This window comes from Podarcis melisellensis (genome assembly GCF_964234715.1).
Source record: "Podarcis melisellensis genome assembly, chromosome: 10".
In the NCBI taxonomy this organism is placed as follows: domain Eukaryota; kingdom Metazoa; phylum Chordata; class Lepidosauria; order Squamata; family Lacertidae; genus Podarcis; species Podarcis melisellensis.
In genome coordinates, this window is record NC_138542.1 from 23,318,822 (window position 1) to 23,334,787 (window position 15,966).

Genomic DNA, 15,966 nt, shown 5'->3' on the forward strand with positions numbered 1-15,966 from the left:
CCAGCAAGTGTTAAGAGGCTTCTAATTTTGGGAATAGCCCGGCTAGCCTCCTGGTGAGAGGTGTAAGGAGAACAAAGGAAGGGACTCTGTGGGAGATGGCAAAGCCACTTCCGAGCTAGGGAGGAGGTGGGGTTGCGGGCTTCATGGCCCTCCCCACACACATGGGGGCGGGCTTTCAGCCCCCACGATACCAGGGGAATCCTTGGACGCGTCATCCCCCTGGCCAGCCAATCGGCTGGCCCAGGAGGTGTGGCCTGCCCTATTTAGGGCTGGCGCAGCCAAGGATCTCCCTCTTTCCTGCGCCTCAGCTGATCAGGTTTTCCCACCCGTTAGGCTAGGCTCTCCGACTTTGCTATGGACTTCGGTTGGTCACCATTGAGGGGCCTGGTAGGAATTTTTCCAATTGGCAGATTGGCACCAGCCACTTGGTTTTCACCTACCTCGTAGCAAACCGTCACAACTCCCGGTATGGGCGGTTAGGCATTGGCAGGGGTATTGTTATGCAGATGAAGGGGGGGGAAGGAAGTGCCATCACCTTCCCCCAAAACAAAGGATAGTCCAGTAAAAGATTCCTGGGGGCGTGGCATTGTCCTAAGTCTATGGAGGTGTGGGCCCACGGTACGCCCCCAAGTGGTGACCCTGGGGGAGCTCTTAGTTGATGTGCATCAGCGGGACTCCCCTTACTGGTGGTTAACCCTTACTGGTCTTCAAGCAAGCGGGCTGAAGCCGGTTAGTTGATAGGACCAATGCCTAAGCCAATACCGCTCAATTCCTGTAATCAATAAAGTTGTGGCCTAATTTGACTCATTAACTCTAATTCTTGTGTCTTTATTTCTGAGGGGGGAGGCGGGAACTCGCCACGCAGATGAGTGCTGCCCTTCCTCAGCTCACAGATAGTGAGGAGGACGAAAGCCAGAGTTTTTAGGAGTGATGTGACCTAGAGTAAAAAAGCAACAAGCTGGAGAGAGAGTCTAGAGCAGCATTCGAGGGCAATGTTTGATGTGTGTTTGAATAAAAAGTTGTGGCAAGGGGGAAACAGGACCCATTTAGGGTGTTGATGCTGTGGACCCCATTGTAGGCTCAGACTGCATATATGCGTAAATAAACCATATATCAAAAAGTCGCCACAGTGTCTGTCGTGCTTCATTTCCAAAAGGAATCCTGGAACCCCAGGAATCTTGCACTGCTTAAGAGATTCAGGGGCAAGCAACACTACAACATACATTTCCAACAAGGGAAGGAAATGCTGAATGGATACCGTTTATTTGTAAATTAAATAAATCTATTTCCCCCATGCCCTTGAGAGCTGGCTGATTTATCAGTTAATAAAATAATCATACACTATAGACTAGCGCTTCCAATTTATTTTAAAAAGAACCAACGTTGCATTTTTGACATATATGAATACAAATGTAACACAAGAGGAGACTTCGTTCAAAGCAATATATTATGTATCTATAGCTAGGCATGAGTTACAGTGCATTGCTTTGCCTGTACGTTGCTATTTCCAAGATTGATCTTATAAACACTAACTACCCGTGCTGCCCTTGCTTATGTGAAGTCCAATGGACCTCAGCAAGATTATTTATCTGCGTGGAAATTATTCACACGGGTTAAAAAAAACAACGCACCACACAATCCAGCTGGACACAAATCAGTGATATGATTTTAATTATGCACTCTAAACTCCGTAGAAAAAGCAAAGTGCAGTGCAAAAAGAATAAATCACTAAAAGCTGGCTCATCATTTTTACGTTCATTCAGGAAAAAAAGCAACAATAGCAAATAAAGCACAGGGTGTAGTACTTTTATGAGGAAAAAGAACCAGCAAAGTCAATTCTGAGACATTATTATTATTATTATTATTATTATTATTATTATTATTATTATTATTATTCAACATCAATCATTATCATCATCATCATCATTATTATTAGCAATACACTGTCTTAACATTTCCCCCCTAAAATTTTAACAAGAAAAAAAAATCCCAATCAATATTTTTTTTAAAATGTCAAGTATCTCAAACAGTATAGTTAAAGTCATTTGCAATGTATTTAAAACTTATTTCAGTAGCACTGGTTCATGCTTGCAGTTCGCTTACTGACACAGCTTCTTGCATTACTGAAGAGCTGCTCCCATGATTTTTTAAAAATTATATACTACCTTTATTGACCAAGGAGCTCAAGGTGGTATACGTGGTTCTTCTTCTCCCCATTTCATCATCACAAAAACCCTGTGAAGTAGATTAGGCTAAGAGATGGCGACTGGCCCAAGGTCACGCAGTGAGCTTCATGGATGAGTGGGGATTCGAACCCTTGTCTCTCCCAGGTCATAGTGCAACAATCTAACCATTATGCCACACTAGTTATATGCGATCAGATCCTGATTGTTGAGGTATGACTGGGATCTAGATTTTTTAAAAACCAAACACCATTCCACCCTGCTGCTCTAATAATTTTTTTTTCCTGGTACATACCATCGTGCAATTCCCACAGCTTTCTGAGCCCTCTCCTTCCTTTGTTATCTTTTGACGATTGTTTCCCACCCCTCCAGCTACTATCTCCCTCTGTTCTGCTCTTTGGGGACCATGAACACTTCTCCACAATTGAGCAGCTTTTACTACAAGTCCCTTTTAGCATTTTCTGAGCTTTGGGCTATATTCCTCTTGAGAGAAAATTTGCGGTGTGGGGCGGCGGCGGTGCACCAACAGCTGGGAACTTTACTAGTTTTCAACTTACTAATCTCGAAGCTGAGTTCTCTCTTTTTCGAATGGCTCAGTTTCCATAGTCCTCTCTGGAAGGAACATCTGGCGCCTCCGATCAAGTCTGCTGACACACAGGTAATTATCAGGCTGCCTCTTTGCTACTCGGTCAATATAGCTGAGAACTGTTGCTACTGGTTCTATTTCCCAGTATTTTTCAGTGGAGTAAGGTTGGGTGAATATGTATACAGTGTTTTCCACACACACAAAAGTCCTGAAGCTATTTACAACCAAATTAAAAAATTGCAATGCTGAAATTATAGTAAAAACAGATTTAGCTGTACAGTATCATGTTGTGCTACCCAATGCCCAGAGAAACAAAAAACAAACAAAAAACGCTTTTGAATGGCACCAAAAAAACCCCACATTTGCATGGCACCAATATCATGACAAGGTTAGCACCAGTCAGGCCTCCCTTGGGAGAGTACTTTATAAAAAGGGAACTACTGCAGAGGCGGCCCTCAGATGATGGTCTGAGGTCTGGGCAGGTTCATATAGGGGAAAGGCAGTCCTGTAGGCACAGTTGCCCAGAGCCATATAAACAAACAAGAACCTGCATAAGTCCCACTGTCAGCTTTATATATAAATGGGATGAGAACATGATTAAACAAATGTGGCTTCTCCCATCACATCTACTCTGGATGAATAGGCTATACTACCACTATCTAATGCGAAGCTGTCCTGTTACATCTTTCATTATGCTTTGCCATGGAACAAAAAAAGCTTTTGAAGAATCATAAAGTTCTTCCGAACAGGAGGAAAACTCTGTTTGCACCACTGCATAAAACATGATCAGCTCCCCCCCCCTCTTCCTTTTAATGTTGCTCTTAACTCCTAATCATCAGGCATGATGGATGATCTTTCCTGGCGTTAGAACATTTTGTTTTATTTTTTTTCCAAGTGGTCATTTTATAATCACAATAAATGCTCTGGGCCAAGGGGTAGCGCTGATTAATCCACACCTCAGCTGTGCAAGAAGCAGGAGGTGAAATGCACCCAAGGTGTGCATTAATGAGCCCTCCTGTACAGTCTGTCATGTCTTACTGTTTAATTAAATCCCAAACCAAATAGTTTTGAAGAGAAGGTTAGGAATGAACATTTTTAATGTTCCTTTTTTGTTGTTCTTCTTTAAAGGATCTTCTTCACCAAGCAGGAGGAAGGGGGAGGGGACCCAGATATATTTAGAACAATATTTTAATTTGCAATACTTTGCTCGATTAGATGAAAATAATGTAATGTATTTTTTTTATTAAAAAAAAAGAGAGAGGGAGAAAAAATGTGATTCAGATGCTTAAGTGCACAGTATATTACATGAAATTTCTGATCATAAAGAAAGGTAATATCTACTCAAAATTATAATTTCTGTACTTCGAAATCATCTCAGCAAGAATTATCTACCCATATCAAATTGTAGCACTTGTCAAAATCAACTGTAAAGGCGCTCAAGTGCTCTTCTGAATCAACAAAACAGATGTATAGCGATGTGAGGTTGCAGCGAGATGGAAATAAAAGTGAACTATATGCCAGTCATTGCCCTTAATCTCTTGAACCCAACACTTAACAAAGTGGATATCACAGGTTTTTGAGACACTATTTATAATGTTTTCTTGGGGGGGGGAGAGAGAATCGGGACTTGAATCTTAATAATATATGCAAAAACACTCTATAAAATTATTTGCCTCTAGTTCTCCTAGACTGCAAAGCTCACCAGGAATCGTTCATAAACATGGAGCGGGATGGGGAGGAGATCAGAATAGATTTCTCCAGCCTTTTCCAAGGTCAGGGAGAACTCTAGTTTTCTTTTTAAAAAGTTAGTTGATCTGCTGGGTATAAAGGGGCCAAACACTCTGGGTAAAAGTACTGTGCCTCTGCAGTTTTTCAGTAGAATTAAATTGTACTGAAGACACCGAGAAAACCAGTGGATGCAATTAGATATTGTAGGCCAAAGCAGTGTGAAAAGTAAAGATGAAGCAGTCCTCAGAAGAGTGAGGAGTGTGGCTAGAGCTCTGGCAGGCAATAATTTTAGAAGCACAACGAGCTATTTCCTATCAGCTGCAACAATAAACCCAAAGCATGAGTCTAGAACGATATTGTTACATGCCACACCAATCTCCAAGTGGTGCAATGTTTCAGTGTTCTTACTCAGGGTTTGTGTTTCCTTTGGGAATGAGGCACAGTGGAGCGTGGGGTGTCTTTATGATATATGGTTTATTTACACATATATACAACCAGAGCATATGATGCTTACAGCATTGACACCCATAAAAGCTTCTTCCATAGCCACAGCCGCCTTGGATTCAAAAATATGCATGCTCTCTCCAGCTTGCCGCATTCCACCAACTGCAACTATTTTCCTTCAGCCCATATCATCCCCAACTGAGATCCTAAAGTTCTCCACTCTGATTTGTATCTGCTAACCATCCAAGAGCTCAGGAGAGGGTCCACCCATTTGCCAGCTGGTACAGGCATTGCTTAGCTAAGGGTCCATCTCCCTGTGTTTTTCTCTGTTAATGGCCCATCTCTCAGGAAATCTCCTGAACTCAGGAAGCAGAGTCCAGCTATTAAGAGTCAGACTTCCAGTTTAACTCTCCAATAATTGATTAAATTCTAACACTTACTAAACCCAGGAATTATGTGTGTCTGGAACCCACAAACTCATAACAATATATCGGGAAGAGCTTTCTACCTCATTGCCATGGTCTTGATGGCACTATTCAGGGAACAGAGGAAGGACTCAGCAATTTATTGTCTTATGAGCCAATGGACTGGCTTATGGCGCCAATAGACTGAAGCAAGGCAGGGGGGAAGAAAAGATACCTGGATCTGAAAATGTGGCTATGGATCTAGCAGGTAGTGGCTGCTCCTTGGAAAGTAGATCCATGATCAGGTGTCAAGTCCATGAATAATTGGGGGGCCCTGGTCCCCCGCTCTAAGTCTGCATGGGTGAAATTAATTTCTATCCAGTGTCTTATTTGGACACATATTGCAACATGCCTAGCAATTACAAGACTTGTGTAACTAACTTATTTTTTTAATTTATTACCTGACCAGTCAAACCTATTTTCCATTCTAAGCAAAATTGTAACATTCCTTTAAGCTTTCTAGGGATTTACTTGGCACAGTTGACATTGCAGAGTGACTATTATATATATCCGTGTGTGTGTGTATGTGTGTGTTGTATTTCCATTTTCCTGACTTTGGGTATTCAGTGCTACACTAAGCAAAACCACATTATCTGTATCACTCTCCTACTTACATTGTTGTTCCCAAAGGTTTACTTGTAACATTCACAGCACCATTTATTTTTCTCCTTTCCCCCCACTGTCATTTCTGTACAGATTTAATACAACAGAAACATGGCTTCCACTGAGAGCTACAGGTAGTGCCTTTCCAAAGTTCCCTATAATTGGTGTCTGCCATGCCAGCTGACAGCAAGTTATGTAAATCACAGCAAGGACCCTACAACCCCTAAAGGCATGAATATTTTTTTTTATTCAGTGCGGAGGATAACTACGGAATCTTAGTAATAGTACCCACCACCGAAGGGATCACCTTAGCCGAGCAAAGTTAACCTTTCCAAACTGGCCGTGTTTCGGTTCTGCAGTTTAAACCCCTCTTCTCTTAAAACATCCTTTTGATGGACAGTATATAGCTGGCATTATTTTCAAGGGTGTTTTCCCTTTTATGCTTTTGGAAGAGTCACATGCTTCTGTGTACATTTATTCAAAGCAGTAAGAATCTCACATCTTCGAATAAAGATTGTCTTGCAGCATCTTGAGAACAGGACACGTGTTTACCTTTATCTGATCAAGGGCTTTCAGAAATCCCTCAGAGTCCTACACGTGGGCAGCCAAACCACGGAAACCAACTAAGTTGAAGACAGGGAGTTTCTTTAGTTTGTTTGTTTAGTGAATGAAAACAATGTCCTTTAGGGTTGAGTATGAGTATGTATTCAATAAATGTTTGCCTTTAAATAAAAAAAAAATCCCTGGGTGAACACTCTGATGTGCTGTGCATGCCTATGATGGCATCTTTGTGGGAAGGTGGTAACTTGTTCTCTTCTGAAAACCTCTGATTCAAAGCAGTCTTTGTCATTATCTGCAACTGACCCCTTTAACCAGCCTTTTGCACGTTATCAAACTTGGACGGTATAACAGCGTAAGAGAATATCAGACTAGGCAATGCATACAAACACACTTAACAACTCCCCAGTAGCTCCTTTTCCACAAAAAGGGACAACGTGGAGCAGGAAAGTGGCAGAAGGATCCCTTTTCTTAAAACCACTTCTTTGCTCCCAACTGCTTCTCCCAGATGGTTTCCCAAGATTGTGATTTGTAAGGAGAAGCAGTGTTTGCGGGGGGGGGGGGGCAGGGGGGGAGCTTAGGCAACTCTCCTCTCCGCTTCTCTCCATTTCAAATCATCTTTCCCATACCCACTTGTTCTGAAAACAGGTGTTTCTTAGACTCTTAGGGCTTGTCCACACCAGAGAAAAATGTGGGGTTTGCATTTGCCTGCCTTCCCATTAATATGACATGCTCCCCATCCCATTATTGTCCCAGATCCCCCTCCCTTAAAACATAGGGACTTTCGATCCTTGGAAAGTCTGAATCGGGGCAGGGTGTGTGTGTTCTTATTTAAAGTGGGAAATGTCTGGGACAGCACTGGCCTGGAGTTCACATTTTGTTCCAGTGTGGACAAGCCCTTACACTCAGCCCTACTGTACGCATGTCATGTGTGGATGTGCCTTGTAGAAAACAAGCAAGGGCTGTTCATTTTGGGCATGAGTTGGGTCAATAAAGGAGGTGTTAAGGGTTCCTTTGAAAAGGACAGCTACTGCATTTCTGCAAAGGTCCTTCCCCATGTCGATGATGACATTGATTTACACCTGACAAAGTACTTAAAGGTAAAGGCACCCCTACCCGTATGACTCTAGGGTTGTGCGCCCATCTCACTTAAGAGGCCGGGGGCCAGCGCTGTCCAGAGACACTTCCAGGTCACGTGGCCAGCATGACGAAGCTGCTCTGGCAAGCCAGCACCAGCACACAGAAACGCCGTTTACCTTCCCGCTATAAAGCGGTACCTATTTATCTACTTGCACTTTGACGTGCTTTCGAACTGCTAGGTGGGCAGGAGCTGGGACTGAAAGACGGGAGCTCACCCCGTCGCGGGGATTCGAACCGCCGACCTGCGATCGGCAAGTCCTAGGCACTAAGGTTTTACCCACAGAGCCACCCGTGTCCCCTGACAAAGTACTTAAGAGGCTTCTATTGATGTGCAACATTGCCCTGCCTACACAACATTACCTGGGCTACCTCACTTTGCTCAGTTGTGAATCAAACAACAGTGGGGAAGTCCAGTATGTATTCATACTTGTATTTGACAGACAGTTTTCTCTGAAAGAAGAAGCAAAAAAGAGTGGTGTATTTATAAACTGGAACTAGAAGATTATCCAGATATTGCAATGGTTAGTAAACTAGATTCTAGTGTACACGATTGTCATATTATGCTTTGCGATAAATCCAACTGCAAACAAAAGTCATCTGCCATGGGGGTTTTTTTCTGGACAAATGAGCATTCTAATTAGCATTAGCAAAACTAATTCACGAGAACACTCATGTGGCATTTATTTATATTCCTTTGTTTAAGATTAACTGTTTTCTTTCAATTCATGCTCTGTAAGGAGCTACTTGAAAAGGTTGAACTGAAAACTCACCTTACCTCAGAATTACAGCCTAGAGATTTGACACTGGGAAGAGTGAAACATGTTCGGATGATAATGGACCTGCAGCTTATTTTTCAGATGTTAAAGTGGCTTAACAGTTCATTTATTTACCAGTGCTAAGACTTGTTTAAGGCTGCCAGAGAGCCATAGAAACACCTTTTAAAATCCATGAAAAGTATCATTATTTCTTCCTCACTGTCCAAAAATCAAGCTGCAATAGCACAGTTGCAAAATGTCTCTTGAGATTCCTAAACTAAGAATGTGTTGGGCCTGGAATATTCACTCCCTTTTGTCATTTGAGTCCAAAGGTAGTCGAGTGAATAATACATATTTTACCTCATTATCCAAGACTCCAAACTGAAGGTTAGATTTAGGCTAGTTCTGACTGAGCCGTAAGCCTTTTTCCAGGTTGAAGTCATTATTGTCTGGAAAAAAATATATATATTGGAGGAGGGGTAAAAGGAGAAACAAGTGTTATAAAAAATTTGCATCACCTGAAGTTATGTCAAATGAGTTATGATATGGAATACTGTCTTTGACATGAAGCATCACATCTTGTAAAAAAGGAGGGGGGAGGGGGATACCGAAAGGTTATATTCCAAAATTGTGGTATGGTTAACTTCATGGGTTGGAATTGTTTTTCTACCCTTTTATGACCTTTCAAATAAAAGGTAGCTATTGCACTTCTCTCTCTCTCTCTCTTTCACACACACACACACACACACACACACACACACACACACAGATATTGGGCCTGTTCAAAACTTTTCACAGTTAATTAGTAATGCATGTATCAAAACACTCACCCTACCTCTGAGCCTTGGGGGATTGTCCTGTTCTACTGCAACTGATTTATTTTTTAAGGTTGTTTGGCACATCTCCACCAAAAATGCTTCCAAGAAACTTGAATCCAGCATCAGCTGGGAAAGATCAGCTTCACATGCTGACATACAGAGGCAGTTTTTGGAAGATGCAGGCCTCCAGTTTGACACATCAATGAAGACTACTTTGCTTATTTGAGCCTGTATTATGCTAAATGCTCCTATTCAAGGTTTTAAACCCTGTTAGAGAGGGTTGAGCGCAAGTTCTTACCTGGTTACTTTGCTAAGCTTCTCCTAGGCTAGGTACTCCCAAACGTTATGCCCTTTTGGTTTCTATTTTCATTGAAAAGGTAATGGGTGACATGTTTAATATATATATAAAAGCATCTGATCTAAAGCTGCAGTTTCTCACATTTTTGCCCTAGACCAACATTACCACAATAAGCACAGGCCACGCTGTAACTTGCAAAATGGGAACAAAATGGGATGCAGTGGAAATGCAAAAAGGAGAAATACAAGTCACTCATGTGTTCTCTTTTAGTGTTTCAAGGATAAAGATGTTTAGAATGGGATGCAAGAACTAGGCATCACAAAGGAACCCAGAATGCTGTGTTAGTAAGGGGTTAGCAGCTGTATCAGCTGGCATAATATAGCCAGGGTTTTCACAGTGCTGTTGAGCAGTATAGAACTGCAGAGTGTAGTTGGCTTTAGACAGAAAAAGCTACTTGATCATGGCGTTTTTGCATTTTTGCCAACACAGAATTACGTATTTTGGCTCAATCCTATGAGCGTAACATTTGGCAGTAACCTGTTATTGTAGGATTGGAGCTAGCAGGTAATACAGTAAAATGAAAATGACTTGAGCAGCACAGCTATGAGTTCACAAGCTGATCTATGTTCAAATGTGTAACACTTTTGTTGTGTTACAGACCCTCCGGAGAGCAATAACCTGTTATCACGGGGGAAGCATGACAGAACAAACTAGAACAAAATAAACCCACCACTAATGCACTATTATTGAACCAAGATGCACACCCTCCAAGGGTCCCTATTATTCAGGGACAGTCCCAGATTTACAGAAGCCATCCTGGTTTCTGATTGGATCCCAGAATGTCCTGCTTTTCCTTAAAGGTAAAGGGACCCCTGACCATTAGGTCCAGTCGTGGCCGACTCTGGGGTTGTGGCACTCATCTTGCCTTACTGGCCCAGGGAGCCGGCGTACAGCTTCTGGGTCATGTGGCCAGCATGACTAAGCCGCTTCTGGCGAACCAGAGAAGCGCACGGAAATGCCGTTTACCTTCCTGCCAGAGTGGTACCTATTTATCTACTTGCACTTTGACGTGCTTTCGAACTGCTAGGTTGGCAGGAGCAGGGACTGAGCAACGGGAGCGCACCCCGTCGCGGGGATTCGAACCGCCAACCTTCTGATTGGCAAGTCCTAGGCTCTGTGGTTTAACCCACAGCGCCACCCGCGTCCCACGTCCCTTTTCCTTAGGATGTCCCTATTTTCATCGGAGAAATGTTGGGAAGGTATGACGAGCCCCAAGCCAAGGAGGTAAGTAACTATACAACCTTTAGAAGACATCTTGAAGGCAGCCCTGTATAAGGAAGCTTTTTAACGTTTAATGTTTCGTTGTGTTTTTGTGTATGTTGGAAGCCGAGCAGAGTGGCTGGGCCAACCCAGTCAGATGGGCGGGCTTTAAAAAATAAAATTATCATTATTATGGAATAAGACATCCCTATCTTCATCTGAGAAATGCTGGAGGGTATGCAATAATATTTTTGCAGAGACACCAGTCTGGAGAGACCTCTGGTTTGTTACTGTGCCCACACTGTGTTTGCTCCCTAGTCCTCCCTTCAGTCCAACTTTTGGCTTTACCCTTCAGTCCTGACTTCTGGACCTGACCACAGCTGCCTTAATACCTTTTCCTGCCTCCCCCTTGGTTCTGGCACATGACATGTTTATTGACATTGACCTTTTGTCTCAACCACTGGCTACCAGCTCATGGCTCTTCTTGAGCCAGAGCGGTTTGGAAGTGGTCTTTAGCTGCTTTGGAATGAGGCAAGGAAGAAAATGGTGGTGTGGTGTGGGGATCAATCTGAAAGAGCAGAAAAATATTTAATAAAGCTTTCCCCACAAAATAGTAGCAAAAACAGCCTCACACACTATTAAAAATAATATCAGGCTATGTGGCTGATATGGGACGCGGGTGGCGCTGTGGGTTAAACCACAGAGCCTAGGGGCTTGCCAATCAGAAGGTCGTGGTTCGAATCCCCGCGACGGTGGTGCGCTCCCATTGCTCGGTCCCTGCTCCTGCCAACCTAGAAGTTCGAAAGCATGTCAAAGTGCAAGTAGATAAATAGGTACCGCTCCAGCGGGAAGGTAAACGGCGTTTCCGTGCACTGCTCTGGTTCGCCAGAAGTAGCTTTCTCATGCTGGCCACATGACCTGGAAGCTGTAAGCCGGCTCCCTCAGCCAATAAAGCGAGATGAGCGCCGCAACCCCAGAGTCGGTCACAACTGGACCTAATGGTCAGGGGTCCCTTTACCTTTACCTATGTGGCTGATATTTCTAAAAATATAATGGAGAACCATTAGAGAGGGATCCTTCAAAGTGGGAATCCCTTTACTTGCTGTGACTGAATTGTGGTGTATCCAGCACGCTGGCATATCCAGTTGGAAGTGGAGGGTTGGGATGAAGTCTTATGAGGAAGCTCATCAGGCCATGCTGAGGAAGCAGGATTGGGTCCTACATGTATCTGCAGAAACATTAGTATTTGGAAGAGGAAAAATGAGGGGGGGGACAAAAAACCCACACACTGCATCAGGATAATGAAGCACTGACAAGACCATCAGATCTTTGATTAAAACAATACTTTCAGGTTTTATATTCCACTTGAAAATCTCGCCATTTAGATATGCAACATTACTCAGTTTAACTGTCTCTTTATGTTCTTCTATGATCGGATGCATATACTGAGAGGGCATTTCTAGCCCTCTGAGAGACGAAGGCTGCATTTTGTTAGGATAACAGACTTGTTATGTTCCATTCAGCTCAACACTATTGAGCTTCTGGATCTAGAATTGCCATCTGCTGCCAAGATTAATATACAGTCTTTTCTTCCTCAGTCTTTGGGTAGCATTTCACAATTTAAATGATCTCTCGAAAGTTGGCTTCAGTTTATGAACTGCTAAGCCTACGGTAGAAATCATATTTGAACGTGGGTGGGATGTCATCGAGCTATCATCTCGGAGGCTAGCTTTTCTCTCAAAATCCTTATCAGTTGGAATATGATGTGTTTGCTCATTTCAGAAACCTAGAAGGACCATTTATGGAATATTTTGTTGTGAATCGGAGCTCGCTGAAAGATGGTGAACAGATTAATCTGGCAGTAAAAGTCCTCAATCATAAAGGTGGTCTAGGGACTCAACAGGACTTTCTATTTTGAGAAAAACGAAGCGACTTCTTGTGATTCTTTTGTCTGGGGGTGGGAAGAATGCTTCTTTCTCCCCCCTTATTGACACTGTCTTCTACACGTTCCCTTTTACTCCTTTGAAACTATCTGTGAAATTACTTTATATTCGGGTGTTGTTGTTTTTTAATTTATATTAGCCAGCACTTGGTACAACAGTCTAAAGTTCATGCAAGTTTAACTATCAGGTAGGAAATACTAAGATGACAAGTATTCATGTATTCTTATGTCACCTGACACATAGCGAGCAGTTTGATGAATGATTCAGGTTTTAAATGGTAATTTCCATTCATCATTATAATGGACTTGCTAATTCATAAATCCGTGGTCAGCCAATTTTCTATTTTTAAAAAAGGTTAAAAATAAAAGTAGAAGAGAAAAATGGCTTTGGATATGTGTGTGTGTCTTTTTCTTTGAACAGCTTTGTTATGTACCAAAGTGTTTCTTGATACAGGAAGAAGCTGTATCACAACCGGCCAGTGCTGTAGTTTTCTTCCTGGAAGTGGGCTATGGTTGGGTGGAAAGGAAGGATAAAACGACAAGCAAAAGGTATAATGGAGAATACTTTTAGGAAACGATGCCTCCTGCAAAGCAACTTCTGTGAGTAGCACAACACGGCCCCCAAACCTCACTTTTCATTAGCATATTTAGTCCGACATTATGGAACAACTATTGGTTCAAAATGGGGAAAGCGGTACAACAAGGTTGTATATTGTCTCTCTGCTTATTTAACTTATATGCAGAATTCATCAAGCAAAGGCTAGACTGGATAAATCCCAAGCCAGAATTAAGATTGCCGGAAGGAATATCAACAACCTCAGATATGCAGATGACACAACCTTGATGGCAGAAAGTGTGGAGGAATTAAAGAACCTTTTAATGAGGGTGAATGAGAAGAGCACAAAATATGGTTTGAAGCTCAACATCAAAAAAACGAAGATCATGGCCACTGGTCCCATCACCTCCTGGCAAATAGAAGGGGGGGGGGGAATGGAGGCAGTGAGAGATTCTACTTTCTTGGGCTCCATGATCACTGCAGATGGTGACAGCAGTCACGAAATTAAAATACGCCTGCTTCTTGGGAGAAAAGCAATGACAAACCTAGACAGCATCTTAAAAAGCAGAGACATCACCTTGCCAACAAAGGTCTGTATAGTTAAAGCTATGGTTTTCCCAGTAGTGATGTATGGAAGTGAAAGCTGGACCATAAAGAAGGCGGATCACCGAAGAATTGATGCTTTTGAATTATGGTGCTGGAGGAGACTCTTGAGAGTCCCATGGATTGCAAGAAGATCCAACCTATCCATTCTGAAGGAAATCAGCCCTGAGTGCTCACTGGAAGGACAGATCCTGAAGCCGAGGCTCCAGTACTTTGGCCACCTCATGAGAAAAGAAGACTCACTGGAAAAGGCCCTGATGTTGGGAAAGATGGAGGGCACAAGGAGAAGGGGACAACAGAGGACGAGATGGTTGGATAGTGTTCTCGAAGCTACCGACATGAGTTTGACCAAACTGTGGGAGGCAGTAGAAGACAGGAGTGCCTGGTGTGCTTTGGTCCATGGGGTCATGAGGAGTGAGACACGACCAACAACTAAACAACAACAAAAGTCCTACATAAAATAGGAAGGTGGTAACTATCTGCTGTTTGCCTGCCTGCCACATTTGAATCCTACTTCACCATTGGCTGAGCTGCTGTGATATCACCAAATGTTCACAAATGTTTTGCCTGCTATGGGGAAGGTGTGATCAACACAGTACTGGCAAGCAGCAGAAAAAATGAGCATCCAAGGACAAAAACTCATCCTATGAGCTGCTATTAAGTTTTATCTGGATACCAAAGTCCATGGTCTTCTGGTCTGGACATACTCTAATTCAGACGGAAGTCGCCTATTCCCACATACCCAGGAATAAGCCCTATTGAAGGCAATAGGATTTACTTCTGAGTAGACATGGCTAGAATTGCACAGTCATTAAAATGTCAAATCAAATATATATCATTATCTTTCTTAGCTAGCATAATGTAATACTGAAAGAAAAACATGCCTTACTTCAATTTTTTTTAAAAAAACCCAACCTACCTTAAACAAACCTTGCATATAGAAAAAAGAAAAATGAAGCTTTACTTAAAGCCCTAATTTGCAGTGTGTTAAAACATAAAGCAATTTATAGAGTAAGAAGGAACAGCTTTTTTTCTTTGGCTATTCTATTAAAATACTATGTTCACTCTGAGTGAAAGTTTAATAATTTTAATGCTGAATTTTACTAAGAGAATATAGCAAGGCTTCATCTATTTGCATAACTTTTGTTCCTGTGTTTTTTTTTTTAAACCAAAGGCTTGGAACATGAAATATAAAAATGTCATGATTAACAAGGATCACTGTATTTTTATATATTTTTTTGTTTTCCTGGGGATACTAAGCATAAAAAATGGGTCAGCTATCAGGTCATTTGCAAAGGGGAATTAAATTGGAACAGAATGAATCAAAATGCTTTGTTCAGCCAACTACATAATCAAAGGATAAAGATTCCAACCGAACAATTTAGTATCCAACTTCCCTAAGTAACCTTTTTTGTTATAAATCACAATATTCCACTTCAGAGTTAGCTAAAGTTAGTTTTAGATTTTGGGATGAAGCACAATGGGACAGAGTTTTTGCGGATCGCTGGGGGCCTGTGTGTTTTGTAAGGTCACACATTTAGGGGTATGGTGACATCATGACAGAAGCCCAGGAGAGGGCCACCAAGTCAGTGGAACATTGAAAAGTGCGTCCTGATCACAATTTCCCTGCTACTGGTTATTACTATAAAAGTACATTTAAAAGAATCAAAATACAAAGTGTTCCCCAGTTCACCAGTACTTTGATGTTTTGTAAGATTCAGTATCTTAGAGCTTCTCTGTTGTAGAATGAAAGTATTTTAGATTTTTTAGACGTACAGCTTGACTTCAAGGTGGCATAGCTGTTTTTGAATAGTGGGCTCATAACAATGAAATTAACTCCTCTGATCATGTATGCAAAAAGAGAGAGAGAGAGAAAATTCAAACCTGGGTGCCTAAGGTTAAGCACTTGAATAGGTATGTACAGGATATGGCCTTTGGGACTTGGAACAGTGGCCAGATTTTCAAAGAAGCAGAGCAGCTGCAGTTCCCATGAATTTACTGTAGAACTTAAAATCAATGGAAGCGGTG

General features: G+C 42.1%; 1 protein-coding gene across 1 annotated transcript in view; it reads right to left on the bottom strand.

The window, feature by feature from the left end:
- LOC309379662 (uncharacterized protein) overlaps positions 1-15,966 on the bottom strand; it is a 64,750-nt gene that overhangs the window by 5,701 nt on the left and 43,083 nt on the right. The window contains exons 6-9 of the mRNA XM_081929057.1: positions 11,931-12,065; positions 8,822-8,910; positions 8,067-8,156; positions 2,741-2,827 (exon numbers count right to left, since the gene is read on the bottom strand). Coding sequence (XP_081785183.1) covers positions 8,072-8,156; positions 8,822-8,910; positions 11,931-12,065 — 309 coding nt within the window. The 3' untranslated portion in view covers positions 2,741-2,827; positions 8,067-8,071. The remainder of the gene's footprint in view (positions 1-2,740; positions 2,828-8,066; positions 8,157-8,821; positions 8,911-11,930; positions 12,066-15,966) is intronic.